Here is a 25,441-nt window from a genome sequence, read left to right as displayed (position 1 = left end):
GCCAGGAAAAGACATGGAGGAAACTTAAATGCGTACTACTAAGTCAAAACAGCCACTCTGAAAAGACTCCACATTATAGGACCCCAACTCTCTGACATTCTGAGAGAGGCAAAGTTATGGAGACGGTAAAAAGGTCAGTAGTTGCCAAGAGTTAGGGGGTTGGGAGGGGACGCATAGGCAGAGCACAGAGGATTTTTAGGGCAGGGAAAGGATTTAGTACGATATTACAATAGTGAATACGTGTCACGATAACGTGTGCCGAAACCTACAGAACGCACAACACCAAGAGTGGATCCTGATGTAAACTATGAACTTTGGGTGACAACGATGTTATGAGCGTAGGTTCACCGATTACGACAAGTGCACCGCTCTGGTAGGGGATGGCGGGGGGTGGTGTGCACTGTGGGGGCAGAAGTATTTGGGAAAGCTTGGTTCTTTTTTCAAAGTTTATTTACTTATTTTGAGAGAGAGAGAGAGAGAGAGAGAGAGAGAGAGAGAGAGAGAGAGAGAGAATATACATGGGGGAGGGGCAGAGAGCGAGGGAGAGGGAGAATCCCAAGTAAGCTCTGGGCTGTCAGCACAGGGCCCGACATGGGGCTCAATCCCACGAACCGTGAGATCATTACTTGAGCCAAAATCAAGAGTCGGACACTTAACCGACTAAGCCATCCAGGCACCCCAAATCTCTGTACTTTCTGATCAATTTGGATGTGAACCTAAAACTGCTCTAAACATTACATGTATTTTTGAAAATGAAAAGAATATAAAGAAATAACAAGAAATAATGCATTTGCCCCTTAGCCTAGGAACTCTACTTCTAGGGATTTATCCTAAAGAAATGAGAACATTCCCTACATCTTTTTTAAAAAGCTTAAAAACCAAGCAACAGACTCTTTACTCCAGAGAACAAACTGACAGTTACCAGAGGGCAGGAGTGGGGGCACGGGTCAACTAGGTGATGGGGATCAAGCAGTGCACTTGTGGTGATGAGCGCCAAAAACTTAAAAAGATAAGTAAGTTTTAAAAAGAAAGAAGAACTGAAATACTACAAACATCCACTTATGGAATGAGGAAGTCACAGGAATGAAAGGGACAGTGCAAGTGTGGCACTGTAACACCGCCACATGGTGACAGGTGGCAGCGTGTCGTGAGCATAGCGTACAGGGTTGTCGCATCACCGTGTTGTCCACCTGAAAACTAGTACAACGCTGTGTATCAACCATACTTCAGTTTTTTAGGAAGATCAAATTATGGGACACCCATACCTGTTATTTAAAAACTAGGCCAATAGTAAATGTGTTGAGATAGAACAGAGTCCCAGATATACCGTCAAGAACAAATTGTTGAACTCATATTTTGTGATAAAAAATTTATATATTAATTAATATGTATAAAAATATTAGGAAAAGCATATGTATTATACACAGTGACTATGAGAGGGCGTTAAGTGTCTACATTATACATTCTGTATTGTGTGAAATTTTGACAACAGCATTTATTTTAATAACCACAAAATACTTTTGTAAACTTGCGGTACCCCTAAGAGGCACAGCTCTATCTAAACAGCCACTTGAGAAGAAAGAAAACACAAGAAAAACCAGGGATCTGCAGACATCCTCAGACGAGGGACACCTGCTAGCCATCTATACATGTTCCAAATCTCCTATCTACACAGAATCAGAATCAATGTTGGACAGCCAAGACTTTCACAGTCTTTGAAAATAAAGAAGAGGGGCGCCTGGGCGGCTCAGTCAGTTAAGCATCTGACTTCGGCTCAGGTCACGATCTCACGGTCCGTGAGTTCAAGCCCCGCGTTGGGCTCTGGGCTGATGGCTTAGAGCCTGGAGCCTGTTTCCGATTCTGTGTCTCCCTCTCTCTCTGACCCTCCCCCGTTCATGCTCTGTCTCTCTCTGTCTCAAAAAAAAAAAAAAAAAAAGTTAAAAAAAAATTTTAAAAAATTAAAAAAAAAAAGAAAATAAAGAAGAAAGGAAAGTAGAAAAAACTTCTATTGTGACACTATACTGTGGAGAAGGGAGTTGCGGGGGAATGATAGGTGTGCAAACGGAAAAAATTATGTATACGTGTCTGCAATCACACTTCAATCACATTTTAAGGCCTATGATTAGATGACTAGCCAAGAACTAGATGATTCCCAAAGCTCCACAAGTGGGAGCCTACTAAGAGGAACCTAACTCACATCAAGATGCCACGTCATGTTCACATCCTCACACTTGAGCAGTTTGGCAAGTTCCCGTTAACCCACATTCCATTCCTAGAGCTCTATCTTAAGAAAATACTAGAAACGCAATAAAAACAAACAAAAAACAAAAGAGGACAAAGCTCTAGGATTCAGTATTTTACTACAGCTTTCTTTTACAACAGGCAACAAATCTGAAACAACACACTTTCAATAGAAGGGCAGATACACTTCCATATCCATGTGATGACAGAATAGCGCATGGTTATCTCACAGTGTGGGAAAAGCTCCGGTCAATATTCGGGAAAATACAGAGACACAGACAAACCCACACACGGAGAAACACCATCATATCCCTTATAGGACAGAAGAGGAAACAAAGAGGACTGGAAAAAATCCCAGAGCATTTAACAACACTTATCTCTGGGTAATGAGATACCGTGTGAGCAGTTCCTTCTCTGTAAGTTTCTGTGTCTTCTGAACTTTCAACAATACGTAAATGTTAACTTGTATACTGGTTTTAAAAGTCATTTTAAAGGCTTACATTAAAACCACAAATTTATTTTAGGCAACAGCATTGCTTAAAAATCTACTAACTGTGGGGCAACTGGGTGGCTCAGTCGGTTGAGCGTCAGACTTCAGCTCAGGTCACGATCTCGTGGTTTGTGGGTTCGAGCTCTGCATCGGGCTCTGTGCCGACAGCTCAGAGCCTGGAGCCTGCTTTGGATTCTGTGTCTTCCTCTCTCTCTGCCCCTCTCCCAGTCACACTCTGTGTCTCTCTCTCTCTCTCAAAAATAAACATTAGGGGCGCCTGGGTGGCGCAGTCGGTTAAGCGTCCGACTTCAGCCAGGTCACGATCTCGCGGTCTGTGAGTTCGAGCCCCGCGTCAGGCTCTGGGCTGATGGCTCGGAGCCTGGAGCCTGTTTCTGATGCTGTGTCTCCCTCTCTCTCTGCCCCTCCCCCGTTCATGCGCTGTCTCTCTCTGTCCCAAAAATAAATAAACGTTGAAAAAAAAAAATTAAAAAAAAAAACATTAAAAAAAAAAAAAACATTAAAAAATTTAAAAAAAAAACAAAAAAATAAAAATCTACTAACTTCATATTCTTATCTTTTCTTCTAGGTCTAGAAAGAATGAGAAAATATAAAAATTAAATTCTGACTCCACAGATGTCAACAGATAATACATGAGCAAAAGGCACTGATCAATGGTGAACTGAAGTAACAAAAGGACAGTGGCCGAAATACAGAACACCGAGCCTTAATGAGCTCTCCCTGAGAGAGGCACTCAGAGCATGAACCAGGGTTCACGACCTCAGCAAACCTAGATAATGCTCAACCTCTTACTGTGTCGCTTTCCCAAACCTCTTTGGCTCGTGGAACGCCAACTGTGAAACAAGGGCAAAAGCGTCCTCGAGTTATTGTGAAGCGTGAATGCATTTAACGCAGTGCTTGGCACAAAGACTCAACAAATGCTCATGATTCTGGATATTCAGTTCTGGGCACCAACATTTCAAACGGACACTGTGACCAACTGTAACGTCTGGGAGCGCGAGAGACAGAGGCACCCAAAGAGCCAATCGTCTAGAAAAAACCCAAAGCGACGAGGCAGGTTGAACTTGGACCAGGACGGTAAAGGAGGTGGGATGGCCGGAACATCCAAAAGACTCATCTGGAAGATTTCTGTAGCAGAGTCAAGAAAACAAAGCTCTAAAAATTACAGGGAGGAAGATTTCAGCTTTCTGTTAAAAAGAACATGTTCAAAAATGGAACTGATTGCTTTTTAAGTTAATGCAAGGGCTCAAAGGGGAAATAAACAAACAGGAAATACTTAAAACGTCCTCCCCAGCACAGCAAAGACATCAGAAATGCCAATACCCTTCCTTCTGCTATTCTGTTCTTCATTATACACTCATTAAGCAGCAGCCTGATAGAGGCAAAATTAAGATACTCTTAAAATCAGATCAGACTGAGATTATTTTATTACTGCTAAATTCACCATTACTAAGAGTACTTGAACTTCCCGTGTTCCATGGAGGGTACTGTACAAAAGAAAAGAAAAAGAAAAAGAAAGGGAAGAAAAAAAAAAAAAAGATCCTTCTTGGTCAAAATTAAACATGTTTCTCTACCATATGAGCTCTCTGCACCCTGACTATGCTGACACGGATACCGAATACACAAGAAGAGATTATTTAATATGTATCATCTCTCACACTCATTTGGCAGTGGAAACCTATCAACACTTATTTTAATACCGGAAAACACACTTCGGGAAATCCTGATCAAAGCCTAAGAATTTGAGCCTTCACTCACAATTTAACAGTTTCCTGATAACATTTAGCACTGGTGACTTTCCAAGTCCAACCCCATTTCAGAGCACTGACTCTTGTCAAAGACCCCTTTGAAAATCCAATGTCCTTTTTCTCCAGAAAAATGAACACATACCAAAAAACTTTGCATGTGATTTCTAAGTTTACAAATCCCCATAAATTCTACCTATGAACCCCCATTGAAAAATTCTCCAAAAGGGGATTTAGTTTTTCTTCACCCTTAAGTTATGAAGAAAATAAAAACTTTGGGGGCACCTGGGTGGCTCAGTCGGGTGAGTGTCCGACTTCAGCTCAGGTCATGATCTCACAGTTTGGTTCATGACTTTAAGCCCTGTGTCAGGCTTTCTGCGGCCAGCACAGAGCCCGCTTCGGATCCTTTGTCCCCGTCTCTCTCTGCCTCTCTCCAGCTTGTGCTCTCCCTTGCTCTCTCAAAAACAAATAAACATCAAAAAAATTTTTTTTAGAAAAGAAAAGAAAAAATTTGAAACTGCCAGAGACTTATGGCAATGTCTGATACAAAATTATTTTTGCTGATATTATTTGAGCAGAGGCAACAGAAAAGCTGAAAAAGCAAACTTTGAATATATACTTAATATTACTAGTAACTATAGGACCCCAACGCTCCCCAATAAAATCCAAAGTAGCTCAGTGTATTCATCCCAATACAACTTTAAACTCATAAAACAAAGAGTCAATTCACAAGTTCTTCTAGTTAAGTTGAAGTCTTACAGTATAAAGCCTGTTTCCAATGACATATTTTTGCCCTTTGTAACCCTTCCAATTAGAAATGTACGGATCTGTAAATTCCCAGCTGGGGGAGTTATACACCACGTTATAATTTCCTTTCCACTCTGAGCCTTTCCTCCTAGTTACTCCAGTATTAGCCTGTACAGCATTTTGGATAAAGTAAATTATGAAACCACTGGTTAAGAATTTTAAGCCCTGGGGCTCCTGGGTGACTCAGTCTGTTAAGCGTCCGACTCTTGATTTCAACTCAGGTCATGATCTCACAGTTTGTAAGATCGAGCCCCACATCGGGGCTGACAGCTCTGTGCTGACCGGAGCCTGCTTGGGATTCTCTCTCACCATCTCTCTCTCTCACCATCTCTCTCTCTCTCTCTCTCTCTCTCAGTCTGCCTCTCCCCTGCTCGCACTCTCTCTCAAAATAAATAAACATTAAGAAGAAGAAAAAAAATTTAAGTCCTTATGACAGGCCACAATAAAGAAATGCACACTGTCTGGGGCGCCTGGGTGGCTCAGTCAGTTGAGCATCCGACTTCAGCTCAGGTCCTAATCTCATGGTTCTGCGAGTTCAGGCCCCACATTGGGCTAGCTGGTGTCATTGCAGAGCCCGCTTTGGCTCCTCTGTCCCCCTCTCTCTGCCCCTCCCCCACTTGTGTGCTCTCAAAAATAAACATTTAAAAACAACAAAGAACAAAAAAACAACTTTGCTTTAAAGAAGAAAGGTGAAAAATGAAAGTGTTCTAAAACTTACGTTTTGCTTCCGATAGGTTCTGATTAGGTGACCAGACCAGCATGCCAAGATTGTCTCGTTCTTGACTGCGTCTCGCTAGTTTGGCTTGGTAGAAATAAAAAAGAAAATTATTATAATTTAACAGACATAACAAGCGATGACTAACAGCACCATTCTGATCTTTTAATCCTCGGAACATCATGACATCGCCCACCCTTTACTGAGACCTGCCCCAAGGAAACCTGCACCCTTACCGTCCCAGGGTGAGGGGGGCTCTGAGTCTGCCCAAACACGTCTACTTCTAAGTCGTTTACCGATTTAACAAACAGGTTTACTACTCTCATTTGCTCCGTGAGGAAACTCAACAGGTCATTTGGTAGAAGGAGGCGGAGACAGGACTGCATGGCTACAGTGCCCAGTGGTTAAACTGCTACACACTAGGATGCCCGGCCGTCAGACACGGGACACCCAGGATATCCGTATTCTTCCCGTGTGCTTTGAATACCCTTATCCTTCTCTGCCACAGTAACTTTTTAGGGACTTGACAACAGGAATCCAAAGATTCTTTTAACTACTTTATTAAAAAATAAGCATTAAAAATACTTAATCTGAAAGCAAACTAAAGTGCATTCAAATTCTTAAAACTCTATGATACAAAATAGAAGACCAAAGGTTTACAAGTGCCAGGTGCTGAGCTGACATGTATAAATGGATTAACCACAAACAACAGTCATACACTACAACAGAGACATTTAAAATGTTATCTTCAAAAAAAGTAGAATAAAATAAAATGTTATCTTCCAAAGGTACAGAGGACTCAAGACACAAGAGGCTTACTAATCTCACTAACCCTTGCACTGGGTAGGCCCAAACTCATTCATTCTAAAGTTATTATTCTTACCTTTTTGTTTGTTTGCTTAAATAAATTCCTCTGAGGATATGAAAGTTATGGACTCCGCTCTCTTAGAAAAAAATCCCAATGAAATAGAAACACACACACCGATATAAACACACTTTTAGAAAATTCATAAAGCCTGGTTTAAGAATTCTTGTCTTTATGACACTGCCAGGTATCTCATCTTTTACTTAATTTTATCTGTCAATGTGTTCTAGGTTTTATAAAGAAAGAATTCCTATACTTTCGGTAAAACCTATGGGGCAGTTACTTGAAAGAAAAATGACAGGGTGGTGGGAGGGAAAGAACCAGAGTGGACGCTGGAAATCAGGCACAGTGGGAACAGCGTGGGAAGGATACAGAGACAGGAAAAGGAGAAAAGAGATGCTCCCATTGGCCCCTGAGGACACCTTTTTATATGTATATAGCTCAGTGTTACTGCTACACATAATCTAAAAATGAAATACAATCAACAAAGATGAGGACCCCACATGGAATACAGTCTTGCTGTATTTTACTTATTTTTATTTTTTTAATTTTTTTTTAACGTTTATTTATTTTTGAGACAGAGAGAGACAGAGCATGAATGGGGGAGGGTCAGAGAGAGAGGGAGACACAGAATCTGAAACAGGCTCCAGGCTCTGAGCCATCAGCACAGAGCCTCACGCGGGGCTTGAACTCACAAACCGCGAGATCGTGACCTGAGCCGAAGTCGGATGCTTAACCGACTGAGCCACCGAGGCGCCCCAATCTGGCTGTATTTTAAATAAAAATCAGAAGTCAAAACAGAAATAAAAGGAATCCGCATTGGAAAAGCAGAATTAAAATGGTTTTATTCACAGATGATCATTTGTGTAGAAAATCTACAGAATCTACAAAAAGTTACTCAAAAAATGAGTTGGCGAAGTTGTAGGAAATGAGATCGTTTTAAAAAAAGGTAAAAATCAAAATAGTTAATAAAAATCAAAATTAAAGAATATCTCTTTCAGGGGTACTTGGGTGGCTCAATCAGTTAAGTGTCTGGCTCTTGACTTCAGCTCAGGTCACGATCTCACGGTTTGTGAGTTTGAGCCACATCAGGCTCTGTGCTGACAGCTCAGGGCCTGGAGCCTGCTTTGGATTCTGTGTCTCCCTCCCTCTCTGCCCCTTCCCCACTTGTGCTATCCTTCTCTCTCTCTCTCAAAATATAAACAAACATTAAAAAAAAAAAAGGAACAAACTGGAAAATCCACCTGAATCAAACTAATTATAAAGATTCAGTAATTAAGACAGTGTGTGGTCCTGGCACACAGGGAAATAAATTAACATAACGGGAGTCCAAAAACAGAACCACACATATAGGACCAACTAATTTTCCTTCCACAAACGTGCAAAGGCAAAATTCAATGGAGAAAAAGAATCTGTTCAACAAACGATGCTGGAACAAGTGGATATTCATATTAAAAACAAAACAAAACAAAACAAAACAAAACAAAACAGGGGCGCCTGGGTGGCTCAGTTGGTCAAGCATCCATCCGACTCCTGATTTTAGCTCAGGTCATGATCTCACAGTTGGTGGGATCTTTGCTGGGCTCTGCATTGACAGCGCAGAGCCCGCTTGGGGTTCTTTCCCTCTCTCTCTTCTCCTCCCCTTTTCTTTCTCTCTCTCTCAAAATAAACATTTAAAAAAAAAATCAAATGGATCCATACCTTACATATACAAATATACAAAAATTAACTGAAAACTGATGACAGAACTAAACGTGAAGCCAGAAGTTATAAAACTACTAGAAGAAAACATGCAAAAATCTCTTGAACTTAGGTTGAAAAAGATCTTAGATACAACGCCAAAAGCACAATCCATAAAGGAAAAGATTCATAAATTGGACTTTATCCAAAGTAAGAACTTCTACTCGTCAAATGACCCGTTTAAGGAAACAAAAAGCCAAGCCAAAGACTGAAAAAATAATTACAAATCACATATCTGATAAGGCCTTGTATCCAGAATCTATAAAGAACCCTCAGAACTCAACACAAAGAAATAATCATATTGTTAAAAAATGGGCAAAATAATACAGAGAAAGACAAATACCATATGCTTTCACTCTTATGTGGATCCTGAGAAACTTAACAGGAACCCATGGGGGAGGGGAAGGAAGAAAAAAAAAAAGGTTAGAGTGGGAGAGAGCCAAAGCATAAGAGACTGTTAAAAACTGAGAACAAACTGAGGGCTGATGGGGGGTGGGAGGGAGGGAAGGGTGGGTGATGGGTACTGAAGAGGGCATCTTTTGGATGAGCACTGGGCGTTGTATGGAAACCAATTTGACAATAAATTTCATATATTTAAAAAAAAATGGGCAAAAGATTTGAATAAACATGCCTCCAAAGAAAGTATAAGGATAGCAAATAAGCACATGGAATGTAAAGCTATTAAAAATCAGTAGTCATTAGAGAAAGGCAAATTATTTTTTTTTCAAAATTTTATTTAAATTTGTTAATTAACATACAGGGCAATCAATATTGGTTTCCGGAGTAGAATTCAGTGAGTCATCACTTACATACAACCCCCAGTGCTCATAACAGGTGCCCTCCTTAATACCCATCACCCATCTAACTAACCCATCCCCCACCCACGTCCCTCCATCAATCCTCAGTTTGTTCTCCAAGAGTCTCTTATGGTTTATTTAGCTCTCTCTTTTTCTTTTCCCCTTCTCATATGTTCATCTGTTTTGTTTCTTAAATTCCAGGTGAGTGAAATCATATGGTTATTTCTCTGACTGATTTATTTTGCTTATTAGCATAGTACAGTCTGGCTCCACCCACATCATTGCAAATGGCAAGACTTCATTATTTTTGATGGCTGAGCAATATTCCATTACACACACACACACACACACACACACACACACACACACACACACACACACATATACACACACACACACACACACACCCCATCTTCTTTATCCATTCATCAGTGGATGGACATCTGGGCTTTTTCCATAGTTTGGCTATTGTTGGTAATGAAGAAAGGCTAATTAAAATGATTCAAGATACCAAAACATACCTATAAAAAGTAGAAAATTAAAAAGACTAACAATACAAAGGTTTGACAATAATGTGGAGAAACTAGAACTTTCATGTACTGTTGGTCAGAATGTAAAATGGTGCCATCACTTTGAGGGGGAGGGGATCTGGTAATTTCATAACTAAAATTGTGGTATAGCCACTCAATGGAATAATTTTTCTCAGCAATTTTTCTTTTAAAAAAAAAAAGAACTATTTTTAAAAAAAAGAACTAAAATATACATAAATGAATCTCAATTATGCTGAGTGAAAGAGTTACAGGAAGGGCTAGAAAGAATTCTGTAGTGCTGGACAGGTTTGATGTGTAATAGTACAAGCTCATGGTTTTCAATGTCCCCTGAGAGAGCATTGATGCAATGACAGTCCGGCAATAATGAGGACATGAGCACACCTAGCTCCCAGATCTCGATTCTAAACACCATTCTCCAATAAAAGAAACCAGGTCTCCTTGGAGAAACGGTTGATTCCAGGACTATGACAGGAAATCTACAAGAGGACCATGAAATATCTTGTTATGCCAGGAGGTAAAAAAGTGTTCAAAGAATGATGGGATCTGCCTCCTCCCTGGCCAAATCTAAAAACAATGTAAGCAAAAATAAATAAATGACAGCAATAAAATAACAACCTGTGAGTCCATATTAATATAAAACAAAAGGACAGATTAAAAAGGGAAGTCAAATGAGGCCAGAACAACCAGGTCAAAGTTGGAAGATTCACACCACTCGCTATTAAGTCTTAATGTATAAAGGAATAGTAATCAAGACAGTGTGGTATTGGCAAAACACAGGTACACAGATCAATGAACAGAAGGCAGACCAGAAATAGACTCATATAAATATGGTCAATGGATCTGTAACAGAGGTGCAAAAAAGCAATTCGATGGAGAAAGGATTCAATTCAATACCCTTTCAACAAAGAGGATTGTTCACAACTGGATCTCCATATGCAAAAAAAAAAAAAAAAAAGTGAATCTGGGGGTGCCTGGGTGGCTCAGTTGGTTGGTTAAGTGTCCAACTTATGGCTGAGGTCATGATCTCATGGTTCCTGAGATGGAGCCCCGCATAGAGCTCTGTGCTGACAGCGAAGAGCCTGCTTAGGATTCTCTCTTGCCCTCTCTCTGCACCTCCCCTGCTTGTACTGTCTCTATCTCTCTCAAAATAAACAAACATTAGAGAAAAAAAAAAAAAAGTGAACCTCAACCTATTCCTCACACCTTAGAAGAAGTTTATTCAAAATGGATTTCATATATAAAAGTAAAACCTAACATGATAAATTTTTTAGGGAAAAAAATGAGAAAATCTTCATGAACTTGGTTCAGGAAAAGAGGTCTTAGATATGACACCAGAAGTGCAATCTATAAAAGTTTAAAAAATGGTAAATTGAGCTTAATCAAAACCTTGAAACGTCTGCTCTACAAAAGAAACTGTAAGAGACACTGTAGACTGTGAGAAAACATTTACAAATCACATATCTGACAAAGAACTTGTATCCAAAATGTATAAAGAACTTCAAAAATGCAGTGAGAAAATAACCCACTTTCTAAACAATGGGCAAAAAATCTGAACAACTACTTCACCAGTGGAAAATATACAGATGGTACGTAAGCACATGAAAAAATGCTCGAGATCGTTGGCCATTAGGAAAATGCAAATTAAAGCCACAATGAGAAATTAACACATACTCTATTAGAATATCTAAAATAAAAGAAATGGACAATACCAAGCACTGACTAGAATGGAATATCTGAAACTCTCATACAGTGCTAGTGTAAATGCAAAATAAAATGACAAAGCCAGTCAGGAAAAGTTTTGCAGTTTTTATATAAAAAGATGCAATGATATTTAAAATTACTGACCCAACAATCAATCACATTCTTAGGTACATACCCTACAGAATTGACGTATGTTCACAATAAAACTTGTATACGGTATTTACAGCAGCTTTATTCACAACTGGTAAAAACTAGCAAGGTGGGGGAGGGGACCCAAATGTCCTTCAAAAAGTAAATGGATAAACTGTGGAGCATCCACACGTGGAATACTGAACAGCAATAAAAAATACATACTGATATATGGCCTTATCTCCAATTCATCATATTCAGTGAAAGAATCAGGTCTCCAAAGGTTACATATAATATGATTCCATTTATATAACATTCTGGAAAGGCAAAACTATGGAGAAAGATCATTGTTCCAGGGGTTAGAAGTACAAGGAAGGCTAAGAACTGTCCAAGGTAATTTTCTCAAGAGATTAAACTGTTTTGTATCCCAACTATGGTGGTGGTGATGTGAAACTATGCTCGTCTTAACACTCACAAATATGTACACCAAAACTAATCCATTTTGCTGAGTGTAAACTAAAGAAATAAATATGATGAAAACAAAGCAATGTCATTAATTTCTGGACAGATACTGATGTCTGCTAACGGTGCTAACTCTGAAGCTGCTCTCTTTGTTTCAAGTTGATTGCCAAGTTTTATAAACCTTACAAAATAAACCCAGACTTGGACATGTGGGTGGCTCAATCAGTTAAGGCTCTGACTCTTGATTCTGGCTCAGGTCATGATCTCAGGGTTGTGGGATTGAGTCCTGTGTTGGGCTCCACAATGGGCATGGAGCCTGCTTAAGATATATATACATATATTCATTCACTCACTCACTCACTCATTCATTCATTCTCTCTCTCTCTCCCCCCCCACCCCCAACCTCCACTCACACACTCTATCTAAAAAAGAAAAAATAATAAGCCCAGACCTGACTGAAAGTAGAAGGTAACTGAAATTACAAATGCCCGTGAAGGGGAAGAAAAAAGAGAATTCACACTAGTAGTGAAAATGTCCATTTGTACAACCCCTTTAGAGAGAAAACTGGCAGTGTGTGATAAAATAGAAGTGTGGATACCTTGCAACACAGCAATCCATATCTAGGTATAATATATATAGTAACAATGTTTTTCAAAACTGCAGGTCAGACCTATTGAAGTTAACCTATTGGGTCCTAATCAGAATTTGTTTTCAAAGAATTAAGAATAGAAAGCATCGGCATGTTGCTTCATTGTGTCCATAAACTTTGGTGAAGATTTCTTACACATACACACACATACCCCTACTGGTTTGGTTCTCTGGAGAACTCTGATTTGGACTGTCACCACAGGCTTGATTATGGTTCTGAAATATAGGAAAATTTTAAAGGTCTATCAACAGGAATTGGCTAAGTCATAGTTAGATGCAGTCAAAGGAACTAAATACAGAATATAAAATTCATCAGATATACAGATATCAATAATTTTGATTATAAAAAGTGATTATAAAAAGTTAAATATATAATACCACAATGTAAATATTAAAAATATAAACACGACGCTACATGTTATGAGGGGTATATACATTTAAAGTATAAAATCTGCATGATAACAATATTTAAAAATCAGGTAACGGCCACTCTAAGAGTGTGATCTTGCTTTGGCTAGTTATATGTAATGCTTCATTGCTTTCCGCAAATCTGGGTGGTCGGGAGGCAAATATTTTCTGAGTTTTTATGTCGAAAATTGTGCAACATTTTGTGAAATGGCTTTTTAAAAAGCCTTCACTGTGTGATATGATGTTACCTAACACAGTGCCGATGTTCCAACTGGAAATCATCTTGTCCCGCACTAAGGGGAAAATACTCTTGGCATATTTTCTGTTCTGCCCCGAAACTGAATTAGTTCTCATTCCCTAAGGCTTACTGCATTTGTTAACTGCTTGAGACCAGAGCATCAATTTACATTTATATTTTACATTCTCCCAGGAGTACTAGGGTTCCAATTCCTGCTCATCTTCTCTAACACTTGTTATTATTGGACTTTCTGATTCTAGCCAGGGAGTATGAAGTAGGGTCTCATTGTAGTTTTGATCTGCATTTCTCTGATGACTAATGATATGGAGTATGCTTGATATGCTTATCGGTCACGTGTGTATAATCCTTGGAGAAATATCCATCCAAGTCTTTCACCCATTTGTAAAATGGATTATTTGTCTAGAATGATGGGAATATAAAACTGCATGGTACAGCCACTTTGAGAGACAGTCTAGCAGTGCTTCTAAGGGTTAAATACAGTTAGCATATAACCTAGCAATTCCATTCCCAGGTATACAACCCAGAGAAATGAAAACATATACCCACATGAAAACTCATATAATGGGGCGCCTGGGTGGCTCAGTCGATTGAGCATCCGACTTCAGCTCAGGTCATGATCTCACACTCCGTGAGTTTGAGCCCCGCGTCGGGCTCTGTGCTGACAGCTCAGCCTGGAGCCCACTTCAGATTCTGTGTCTCCCCCTCTCTCTGTCCCTCCCCTGTTCATGCTCTATCTCTCTCTGTCTCAAACAAAACAAAACAAAACAAAACTCATATACCAATGTTCAGAGCACCATTGTTCACAACAGCCAAAAGGTGATAATGATCCAAATGTCCATCGACCAATGAATGGGCACATATTTGACTCTTGAAAAACAAGGGGGGTTAGGGGTGCTAATCTCCCATGCAAAAATTTGGGTATAACTTTTGACTCCCTCCAAACCTAACTACTTGTAGCCCCCTATTGACTGGAAGTCTTACTGATAATCTAAACAGTCAACACATAGTTTGTATGTTGTGTGTAATACACACACACACACACACACACACACACACACACACACTATATTCTGACAATAATGTAAGCTAGAGAAAGAAATTATCAATAAGAAACTCCTAAGGAGAAATATTTACAGTACTGTAAAAAAAAAAAATCCTCATATAAGTGGGTGTGTGCAGTTCAAACCCATGCTGTTCAAGGGTCAACTGCATATTATATCTATATGATGGAATATTATGCTGCCATAAAAAAGAATGTAGTACTAATCCATGCTCAGTATGGAGGAAACCTGAAAACATTATGCTAGGTGAGAGCAGCTAGTCACAAAAACCCCACATACCGTATAATCCCACTCATAGGAAATGTCCCGAACAGGAAACTCTACAGATCAATGACTGCCAGAAGGTGTACAACACTTGGGAGAAATGGGGAATGACAGGGTTTCTTTGTGGGATGAGAATGGTCTAAAATGGACTGCAGTGATGTTGCACAATTCTGTGAAAATACTGAAAACCACTGAATTGTATATTTTTTTTAATTTTTTTTAAATTTTTTTTTTAACGTTTTATTTATTTTTGAGACAGAGAGAGACAGAGCATGAACGGGGGAGGGGCAGAGAGAGAGGGAGACACAGAATCGGAAGCAGGCTCCAGGCTCTGAGCCACCAGCCCAGAGCCCGACGCGGGGCTCGAACTCACGGACCGCGAGATCGTGACCTGAGCTGAAGTCGGACGCTTAACTGACTGCGCCACCCAGGCGCCCCTATATTTTAAACAAGTGAACTGTATGTACATTTTTTTGTGAATTAGATCTCAATAAAGCTATTATAAAAAAACAAGTGAGAATTCTTGTTTAGTTGCTTTTAGCATATGTATTTCTTTGCCAATAAATGAATTAAAAAGTAAAAATACAAACTGTAGGTACAACAAACCACCTTGCAAATTTAAAGAGTGGCTAACTCAAGGGAAGAGGTGAGGCACTGGGTTGGGAGGAAAAATGGGATTTGTGTTTGGCTCCATATATTTCCTTACTGTTTGGATTTTTTATCATAAGAATGCATCCCAGTACTGCGTCTGCAATCACGTTTTCTTTTAAAGAAAAACATTAAGGAAATTCATGTAAATTCTGTGAAGAATCATTTCTTAATGACAATTTTAGCTCTTATGTTTCTCTTTTCCTAAAAATGGGAAAACCTGCACAGATTAGTTACAAAAACTAAACTAAATGTATCTTCAGAATTCAAGAACTCCGGACTCAACAGGGACATCCGTTATAAAGGAAATAAAGTAAAGAAAGCAGTATCACACTCAGTTTCAGTTAAAAAATAAGTGGGCAATAAAGAAACAACTTTAAAAACCTGTAACTAGGAGCGCCTGGGTGGCTCGGTCAGTTAAGTGTCCAACTCTTGATTCTGGCTCAGGTCATGATCTCACTGTCCTGAGATCGAGCCCCACATCAGGCTCCACACTGAGCATGAAGCCTGCTTGGGTTTCTCTCTCACTCTGCCCCTTCCTGCTTGCACATGTGCTCTCTCTCTCTCTCTAACAAAACAAAACAAAGCAAAACAAAACAAAACAAAACAAAACCCCTATAACTATAAACCAAGATTATCCCCTTTTTACACTCCTTGGCCTAGCAGAAGTGGGAGGAAAGCTAACTTTCCTGGAGGATTAAGCTCTCAGATTGCCACAATAAGATTAACCAAGATGATCTCACATTCAAAGATGACCAAAAAAAAAAAAAAAAAAAAGTACTATCAGTGAGAGTTTGTAGATACTGTAATTAACAAATACAGAATTATAAATACATATGAAATGTTTAAGGAAGCAGAAGTTGGAATGAGTAAGCAACAAAACACCATCAAAAGGGGCACCTGGGTGGCTCAGCTGGTTAAGCGTCTGATATTTGCTTTTGGCTCAGGTCACGACCTCAAGTTTTCATGAGTTCGAGCCCCCACATCGGGCTCTGCGCCGGCAGAGGGGAGCCTACGTGGAATCCTCTCTGCCCTTCTCTCTCTGCCCCTCCCCCACTCATGCTGTCTCTGTTTCTCTCAAAATAAATGAATAAACTTAAAAAATAAAAAAGCATTAAAAAATTACAAGATTTTAAAAAGAACCAGCTAGTACTTTAAAAAAAGAAAAATCATCCAAACAAAAAACTCAATGAATTAATAAAGTAGTAGGGAAGATGAAGTTGAAGAGCTATAAAATCTAAAATATTATTCATAATACAACACAGAGATAAAAACATAAGTATGAAAGACAGGTTAAGAGTTGTGGAGGATGGAAAAAGATTAGCCTATGTCTAATCAAGGTCCCCAAAAAAGGAACAGCTATCAGGGGGTAATATTTGAAGCAATAAAACCTAATAATGTTATAGATATAATGAAAGACACGAATCCACAGACATAGGAAGCATGTCTACCGAGCAGGATGAATAAGAAGAAAACCAGACCTGAGTCCCATTATGGTAAAATTAAAGTATTCCGGAGACAAAAAGGGAAATTTTAAAAATTTTCTGAAACAATTTCTTTTTTTTTTTTTTTTTTTAAATTTTTTTTTTCAACGTTTATTTATTTTTGGGACAGAGAGAGACAGAGCATGAACGGGGGAGGGGCAGAGAGAGAGGGAGACACAGAATCGGAAACAGGCTCCAGGCTCTGAGCCATCAGCCCAGAGCCTGACGCGGGGCTCGAACTCACGGACCGCGAGATCGTGACCTGGCTGAAGTCGGACGCTTAACCGACTGCGCCACCCAGGCGCCCCTGAAACAATTTCTTATAAAATTGGGCTTTAAACTACCTTATTAGCTAGCAATTCAATTCCTATATATTTACTCAAGAGAAATATTTACCCACAAAAAGCATGTTATTTCATAACAGCCCAAAACTAGCAACAACCCAGGTGTCCATCAACAGGTGCGGAATAGAGGCACAATCACACAAAGGAATGCTACACACAGAAATAAAAAGGGACAAAATGCTGATACAAGCAACCGCATGAATTAGAAACAAAATGAAGAGCAAAAAAAAATACAAAACAAAATAAAACAAAAATAACCCAGACACTAAAGAATGTATGCTGTGTAAGTGTATTCATATGAAATCCATATTAATATGAAGAGTAAAATCCGTTACGCGGTGGCAGAAATGAGAGTAGGTGGTAGAGAAGGGTGGTAACTGGCAAAGGGTCCAGGAGAACTAGGTGTGCCAATGGAAATGTTCTTCCCTTTGTCTGACGTGTTAGATACGTAGGAACACACAACAGTCAAATCTCACTTAACACTTAAGATCTATGCATTTCATTGTGTGTCAATTATACCTAAAAAAAAAAAAATCTTTAGTAAAGGTTGATATGAATTTTAAAAGTCTGAGAGAAAAACATCACCTACAAATAAAATGACAGACTGACAGTAAATCCCCCAAGACACCAAAAGCCAGATAGAGTGGAATATCTTTCAAGTGCTAAGAGGCAATCTTAAGAACATATCTTGCAAAACTCTCAGAAATATGGGCAAACTACAAATGTTCTCACATACACAACAACTTTGGGACATTTTTACCCTTTGCTCAGGGGGAAAAAAAAAATCCTGAAAGGAAGGTTGATATTCAAAGAAGAAATGGTAAGTAAACAAGATTTTTGTAAACAATGCCTATAAAAAATAAAAATAATGTCCAATTTAGGGGGTTTTGCAAAAGAACAGAACTGTAATTCTGGAGATTAACACCACATAACTGAGGGGTAGTGAATCAAAGCTGAACCATTCTAAAGATGAAAGATTAACTTTAGATTTTTAACTTTATTCGTTTTGAGAGAGAAAGAGAGTGTGTGTAAGCAGGAGAGGGGCAAAGGGAGAGGGAGAATCCCAAACTGGCTCCACGCTAATGAACCCCGTTAAGACTGTGACCTGAGGGGCACCTGGGTGGCTCGGTCGGTTAAGCATCTGACTTCAGTTCAGATCATGATCTCATGGTTCGTAAGTTTGAGCCCTGCATCAGGCTCTGTGCTGACCACTCAGAGCCTGGAGCCACTTTCTCTCTCTGCCTCTCCCATGCTCATGCTCTTTCTCTCTCTCTCAAATAAATAAACATTTTTAAAAATTGGAGAAAAAAAAAAAAAGACTGTGACCCAAGCCGAAATTGAGAGTCGGACGTTTAAGTGACTGAGCCACCCAGGCACCCCAACTTTAGATGTTAAATTAAGTGCGTACAGTAAAACTTCAAGAATAATTACCAAAAGTTAGTGTATATAAACTTCTAAACCAGTACAAAAAAGAAAAATGAAAGACACCTTAACAAAATAAAACTTAAGAGTAGGGCAAAGGAAAGTTAAATGACACAATTGTAATTTTATATGGTCCTAATGAAGAAGCATCAAAATAAACATGGTAAAAATTGATGGACAAATGGGAAGTTGGCTTTCTGAAGAGCCGTTTGGCAAAGTTTACCACAGCCTCTAGCAATCTATCCTGAGACAAAAGACTCGTCTACAAAGTTGTTCATCAAGTGCCGCTAAAATCGGCAATAAATTGGCAACAGCTCACACGTCCAACAACAAGAGACGTGTCTGGGACGGCCACACGGCGGAAACCAGGCGCGGTCAGAGCTGCAGAAGCGCACCGAGTAACGTGGGGAAACAGAGTGGAAGAGCGGACCGTGAAGAAGACGGCGTATTACAGAATCACCCGCCAGGGCGGCTCACGGCCAACTGAAATCCACCGCAACCACCCGGCGCAGCTCAGTCCCGAGAGCGCCGGGCGGAGGGGCTGGGGGCCGGCCCTCCCGGGGGGCTCCGGTAACCCCCGTGCTCACCTCTAGCGAGGCAGCTACCGCCCACGGGGCTGCGCTCTCCCGGGGCGGTCCCCAAGGTCAACAATGAAGAGGTATAAAGGATACTGGTGACTGCATTATCCTCAAACCAGAAAACTGCCTTCTTCCCTCTTGAGTCTCACGGGGCCAGGGGATCCTGACAGTACAAAGCTACCGGGGTAGCTTAACGGAAGAAGGAATGAAGAGCCGATCTTTTGACGGAGTGAAAAACAGCACTATGGGTCAGATTTTTTTTAACTGACAGAATTATTACTGACTCCTCTACAGCTAATCCAGATTGGTGAGGATTTTATTAGATTCCGGCCTCCACGATCTCTTTACAGTGCTTCATCCCCCTGAAAAACCGTTGGGCGTTTCTGGTCCCACACACACTTTAAAGGGCGCACTGCTGGCACCATGACAGGAGTAGAGGACGCGTAACTTCGGGCCTCAATGCCGTCAGGCTAATCAGACCCAAGAGCAGAGTCAAAAGGGGCCAGGTTCCAGAAAGCACAGAACCAAACCGAAACGAAGACTTGTCGCTGTGTTTTTAAATAGGAAGCAGGGAATTCCTCTCTTTCCGACATATACCGATATGCAAACAACTTCCTAATAGGCTTTTTTGGGGAGGATACCGTCTCGTTCCTGTCAGCAATGATCTCATATTGTATATGTAGTCTGAAGCTTCAACTATTACTGTTCTAACTCAAATAGTAACCCCTATATAAAAATAAACCACGTTATATCCCAGAAGAACTTGGCAATGTCACAATATACAATTTTACTGGTTGTTTTCTTTTGAAAACAAACCCGCGCCAATTCATAGGATTATAATTTACACAAGTGAAACCATATTAAGGAAACTTCTATCCTTAATATTACACTTGAAGATGAAAATTACCATACAATTTCTTCATTAGCATACCAATCTGGTAATAACACACTTTCACAATGGCAAAAACCCAGATGCTGTCAGTTTCTTAATACTAGTCACCGAAAAGGTACATCTCTTTTCTTCTTAATATAGAACAGGTTGAAAAGTCAATTTTATTATACAACACAAGAAAAGAACTTAAATTTCTGCCCCAAAAGTAACGTAGGCGAAAGTTCAAATTTCCATATTTGTTAAGAAAATCACTTACAAATCACAACAAATACCACCTTGTACATCAAGCTCTTAGTTATTGTATCAAAAAGCGGCACCATGTGAACATTCAGCAGAACCTATAAACACACCTACAGAGAACCTACTAAGGGAACTGGTTAATCACATGGGCTCGGAGCTCAAACTACCACCATCAGTTAAGATAACAATCCTGAGTTAGAATTCCAGTTCTGCCACTTACAAAGTTTAAGACACTGGAAAAGTTTCTTGGAAGGAAGGCTTCATTTATTTATTTTTTCTCATCTGGAAAAAAAGCAGTTAAAAAGAATTTCTACCTGGAAGTGAAAGAATTAAATGAGACAATATATGTACGGTGCTCGGCTAAATGTCTTGGCTCACCCTGAGGACTCTATTTCCAAATAACTGATTACTCTTATCATTAAAGTCAAGTGTTGGAAGTCAGACCAGAAAAAACAGAACAGAACAACAAACCTAAAACTAACTGAACATAATTTCCCTTCATGCTTCTTGGCTATGGCTGTCTTTTACAGTTCCGAACATTGGCCTAGGCCCGAAGTGGCTTGTTCAGATGGCAGTAACTTCCTCACCAAACTTTCAGCTTCTTTCCTTTGCTTCCAAATCCAAATCTGTCCCATAAAAACAACAGCAAGAAAGCTCTCTCCTATACTGTCCACGTGCTACTACTCCGCATTAGCTTGCGAGAATTTCTCCAAAATTCATGCAAGCTCAAAAACTGACTTAGACTATTAAAGCTACAAAGAACTTCACAGATGGAGCTTGCTTAATTTGAGGAAACCACACTCTAGAGACATGAAGCGCCTTGCCCGCGGTGATCCAGTGTCAAAGCTGTCTTCAAGGCAAGCTCCCACCCCTACTTCAGCCTGGTGTTTTCTCAGCCACACTTGATTACACTCAGTCCAGACCTTTCTTGTTTAAGTAGTAAGCATAATTCCTTGTCCGGGTACTCTGTGGAAATTCCCAGGAGTTTCTGGTAAAACAAAGCGAGCTTCTCTGTTGTTGTTAATATTGTCTGACATTAGAAGAGCCAATATAAAAATGGTAGACTTAGGGGTCCTAACGACCCTGGTGCCCAGCTATTTATGGACGCTGATGGGATGAAGATCTACTGATCTACTTGTCTGACAGTAGAGAGCTCATAACTTTCTATCAACAAAACATACGTGTTCATACACAAGTAGCTGTTCGGTAATTCATCCAAATATTTATGGAGATCCTAGGTAAAACACTTTTTTAAACCAAATGAAAAGCCCAATAAGCCAACAGAAAAGTGGGCAAAGAAGATATTTCCTAGAGAAAGCAGCTTCCTTGCAGAAGAATTTCAAACAATCTATATAAATACTCCCTTCCTCCAGGAGGTGGAGATTAATTCCCTCCACTTGAGTGTAGACTGTACTTAGTTAACTTAATTTCAAAGAACAGAGCATGCAAGTGGACTGGGGTAACGACAGCACAGAACCCGCTAAACATCACTTGGGTCCAGTAATCAAAGTTAACACCGCCAGTGAGAGGTCAGGATTATAGCACATATACTGCCCTCCAACTCCAATATGATGAAATTCAAAGGACACTTTATCTCTGTAGATTCTGCCATAATCCCAGTCTAATCATAAGAAAAAGGTCAGATAAATTGAGGAATATTCTACAAAATACTGGACCCAACTAGAACCCCTCAAAACTCTCAAGATCGTGAACCAGGAAACACTGAAAACCTGTCACAGACCAGAGGAGACTGAGAAGGCAGGACATGCAATGTGGTAGCCTGGATTGGATTCCAGAGCAGAAAAAGCACATTAATGGGAAAACTAGTAAAATGTGGACAAAGTCTGAAGTTTGGTTAGTAATAGTAATGTCCCAATGTTGGCTTCTTAGTTTGCATAGTGTAATGTAACAGTTATGTAAGATGTTAACACTCGGGAAAACTGGGTGAGGGGGTCTCACAACGTACAGTATTCAGCAAGGCAGGGGGACTGGTGGCTTCTCCCTTGCTGAGAAAGTAACACTCTAAAAACTCCCAGAATTAGGGCTCTTGGGTGACTTGGTCAGTTGAGCATCCCACCCTTGACTTCAGTTCATGTCAAGATCCCAGGGTTGTGGGATCGAGCCCCGCATCGGGGCTGTGCGCTAAGTGTGGAGGCTGCTTAGGACTCTCTCTCTCTCTCTCTCTCTCTCTCTCTCTCTCTCTCTCCCCCCCCCCCCACTTGCATGCACTCTCTCATTCTAAAATTTAAAAATTAGGGGCACCTGGGTGGCTCAGTCAGTTAAGCGTCTGATTCAGCTTAGGTCATGATCTCCCCGTCCATGAGTTGGGAGTCCCACATCAGGCTCTATGCTGCAGCCTGGAGTCTGGAGCCTGCTGCAGATTCTGTGTCTCCCTCTCTCTCTGCCCCTCCCCAACATTTTTGTGCTCTGTCTCACAAAAAATGAATAAATGTTAAAAACATTTTTTTAATAAAAATAAAATTCCCAGAATTAGAGCCATAAACATGAAAAACATCAAAACTACAGCTTGCAACTCTTTTTTTAAATTTGAGAGCACGCACACGTGAGTGCCAGCCACACAGAGAGAGAGGGAGACCTACCATAAACAACACAAGAGGAAAACATAAATCCAGAGACTAGACACACATCAGCATCCATCACTACGATAAGGACCGTTTTTGCGAACATATCTTCAAAAATCTTTTTCACAGGTCTCTGTGTATGTTTGGGTCTAGAATCAACGTAAAGAAATTATAAGGGAAGAAAAACAAGACAAGACTTGAGTAATCTTTTGTTATTTTTCTTAATAATCTGAGCAAAGTGAATTCAACGAATGAAAATAATGTATTTCCACTCAGATGAATGAGTTCACCAAGAAACAACTCACACAAGCTTAACCTTAATTTTAGAATCCACAAATATTTTTTCGTCATGTTTTCTTTTATACACACCACCAATGGGAGGGAAAGGAGACAAAACAAAAGGAAATACCTATTGATTAACTATTACGTGCCAGGAGTGTTCACAAACCTTAGCTTGAATTCACTGCAACCTTCTGAAAGAGATACCAAAGCCAGTTCTTAAAAAGTGGAAAATCATAAAAACATAGGAAAGTGTCATGATAAAGTGAAAAACACAAACTACAAACTTGCAACAGGAAAGGCACCGAGAGGAAGGAATACCAATGAGCTTCACGAAAGGAAAATAATGTCTGAATGTGAACCATCCAAGCTTCCTGACATTCTGAAGTACAACAGTTAAGATACTCCTTTGGAAGCCAGTGTCAACACATCCAGAAGAAACGAGTAAAAATGGTTGTCTCCAGGGAGGGGAAGTGAAGGCTAAGAATGCGGGAGAAGTCTCCTTTCACTGTATGTAGGCTTCTGCATGTTTGAATTTTGTGCCATGTACCTGTATTACCTATTCAAATATACATGTTTTTTAAGTCCACCACTGTCACTCCCACCGCTGCCACCTAGCCCCCGACACTTCCCCCTTTTCTCCCTGGAGACCCCTCTTGACCCTAGTTCTGAAGCCCAAAAAGGCATAGGAGGGGGTGAGACAGGGGAGAGACATTATGGAGAGACAGGGGTGGAGTTGGGTGGGCACGGGGGCCGGGGGGGGGGGGGGAACACCCTCTGTGCTGGTTCTTGACCCAAGAGTACACAAGCAGCTTCCAAAATGTATTTATACCACCCCCGAGCGGGGGCATCGAAGGAAAAGTCAACCACAGGCCAAGAGGTGGTGAGATCAAGACCAACCATTACAAATCGCACAGATCAGTCTTGATCACCTCCCTCTGCCGGGGAGCACACCCCTCTCTCTAGGCACCCCCACACCACAGAAGGCGTGTGCTGTCTGCACCCCAGAGACATTATAAGGCACGACTCAATGACTACATGACTAGCTCAAATGAGAACCAAATCTTTACTTACTCTTTACCCAAGTGCCCGACTCAAAACGGAATCCATATTTGTACATGACGGTCACAAACATCACAAGTCTTTTAAGAATTAAGGAATAACGCTATAACATTCAGCAGCGATTTCCTAATAGCTTTGTGATCCACGCTTCCTTGAAATCTTGCAGACACGCACCCTTCCCATTTTATGGGCACAGTTATGCATTCTCCGTACATTTATTATTTATCAATAATAACATTTTCGCCAACCCTGGAAGACAGAAAATGTTAAAGAAGGTGCCTCTTGATGTATCTATCAAAAAAATCTCAGCTGGGAGTTCTAGGTAATAAAAACAGAATATGCTGGGAACAGCTGGCTGGCTCAGTCAGAGGAGTGTGGCTCTTGATCTCAGGGTCGTGAGTTCCAGTCCCACGTTGCGGGTGGAGACTGCTTATATACGTAACATTTTAAAAATAAGTAATAAAAACGGAATGGGGTAGAAAGAAATGCAGTTTGAAGAAGTTTCACCCAAATCAGGGTCTCAATGAAAGGACACAAGATACTTAAACACAAATATTTAAACACAGATGCAGGACAGTACAACGATACTTGAAGGGAACCGTTCAGAAGGACACACAGATGCGCGAGCTTACTGTGTGCAAGAAACGGACACAGTACAATCACGTAAAACACTCAGGCAAAGGTCTGAGAAATCTGGTCGCTGCCACAAGACGGCAGAGTAGGGGAGAGGGAGGCTGTAATTCCCTTCTCTGAACTCCTCCTTCCGTCCAGGAAAAGGGACAAGGGAGGCCCCAGGTATTCCCGGCCGGCCGTTCTTTAATAATGCAGCGAACATTCACCTGGGTTAGGAGAGCAGTCTGGTGTAACAGGATGAAGTCCCAGCTCTGCCCAGACCAAAGGAGACTCCTCTAATGTCCCCAGGCCTCAGTTTTCTCTCTCTCTCTCTCCCCGCCCCCCTCCTGTAAAAATGGAGGACACAAGCCCTTCCTTATAGCGATTAAATAAAACA

At 40.4% G+C, this 25,441-nt stretch overlaps 1 protein-coding gene across 1 annotated transcript in view; it reads right to left on the bottom strand.

The window, feature by feature from the left end:
• RCOR1 (REST corepressor 1) overlaps nt 1-25,441 on the bottom strand; it is a 122,115-nt gene that overhangs the window by 42,747 nt on the left and 53,927 nt on the right. Inside the window, exon 3 of the mRNA XM_043557061.1 lies at nt 6,020-6,103. Coding sequence (XP_043412996.1) covers nt 6,020-6,103 — 84 coding nt within the window. The remainder of the gene's footprint in view (nt 1-6,019; nt 6,104-25,441) is intronic.

Source organism: Prionailurus bengalensis, chromosome B3, assembly GCF_016509475.1.
Source record: "Prionailurus bengalensis isolate Pbe53 chromosome B3, Fcat_Pben_1.1_paternal_pri, whole genome shotgun sequence".
NCBI classification, from domain to species: domain Eukaryota; kingdom Metazoa; phylum Chordata; class Mammalia; order Carnivora; family Felidae; genus Prionailurus; species Prionailurus bengalensis.
The sequence above is the reverse complement of the archived record's forward strand: the minus strand, read 5'-3'. Positions and strand labels throughout refer to the sequence as shown.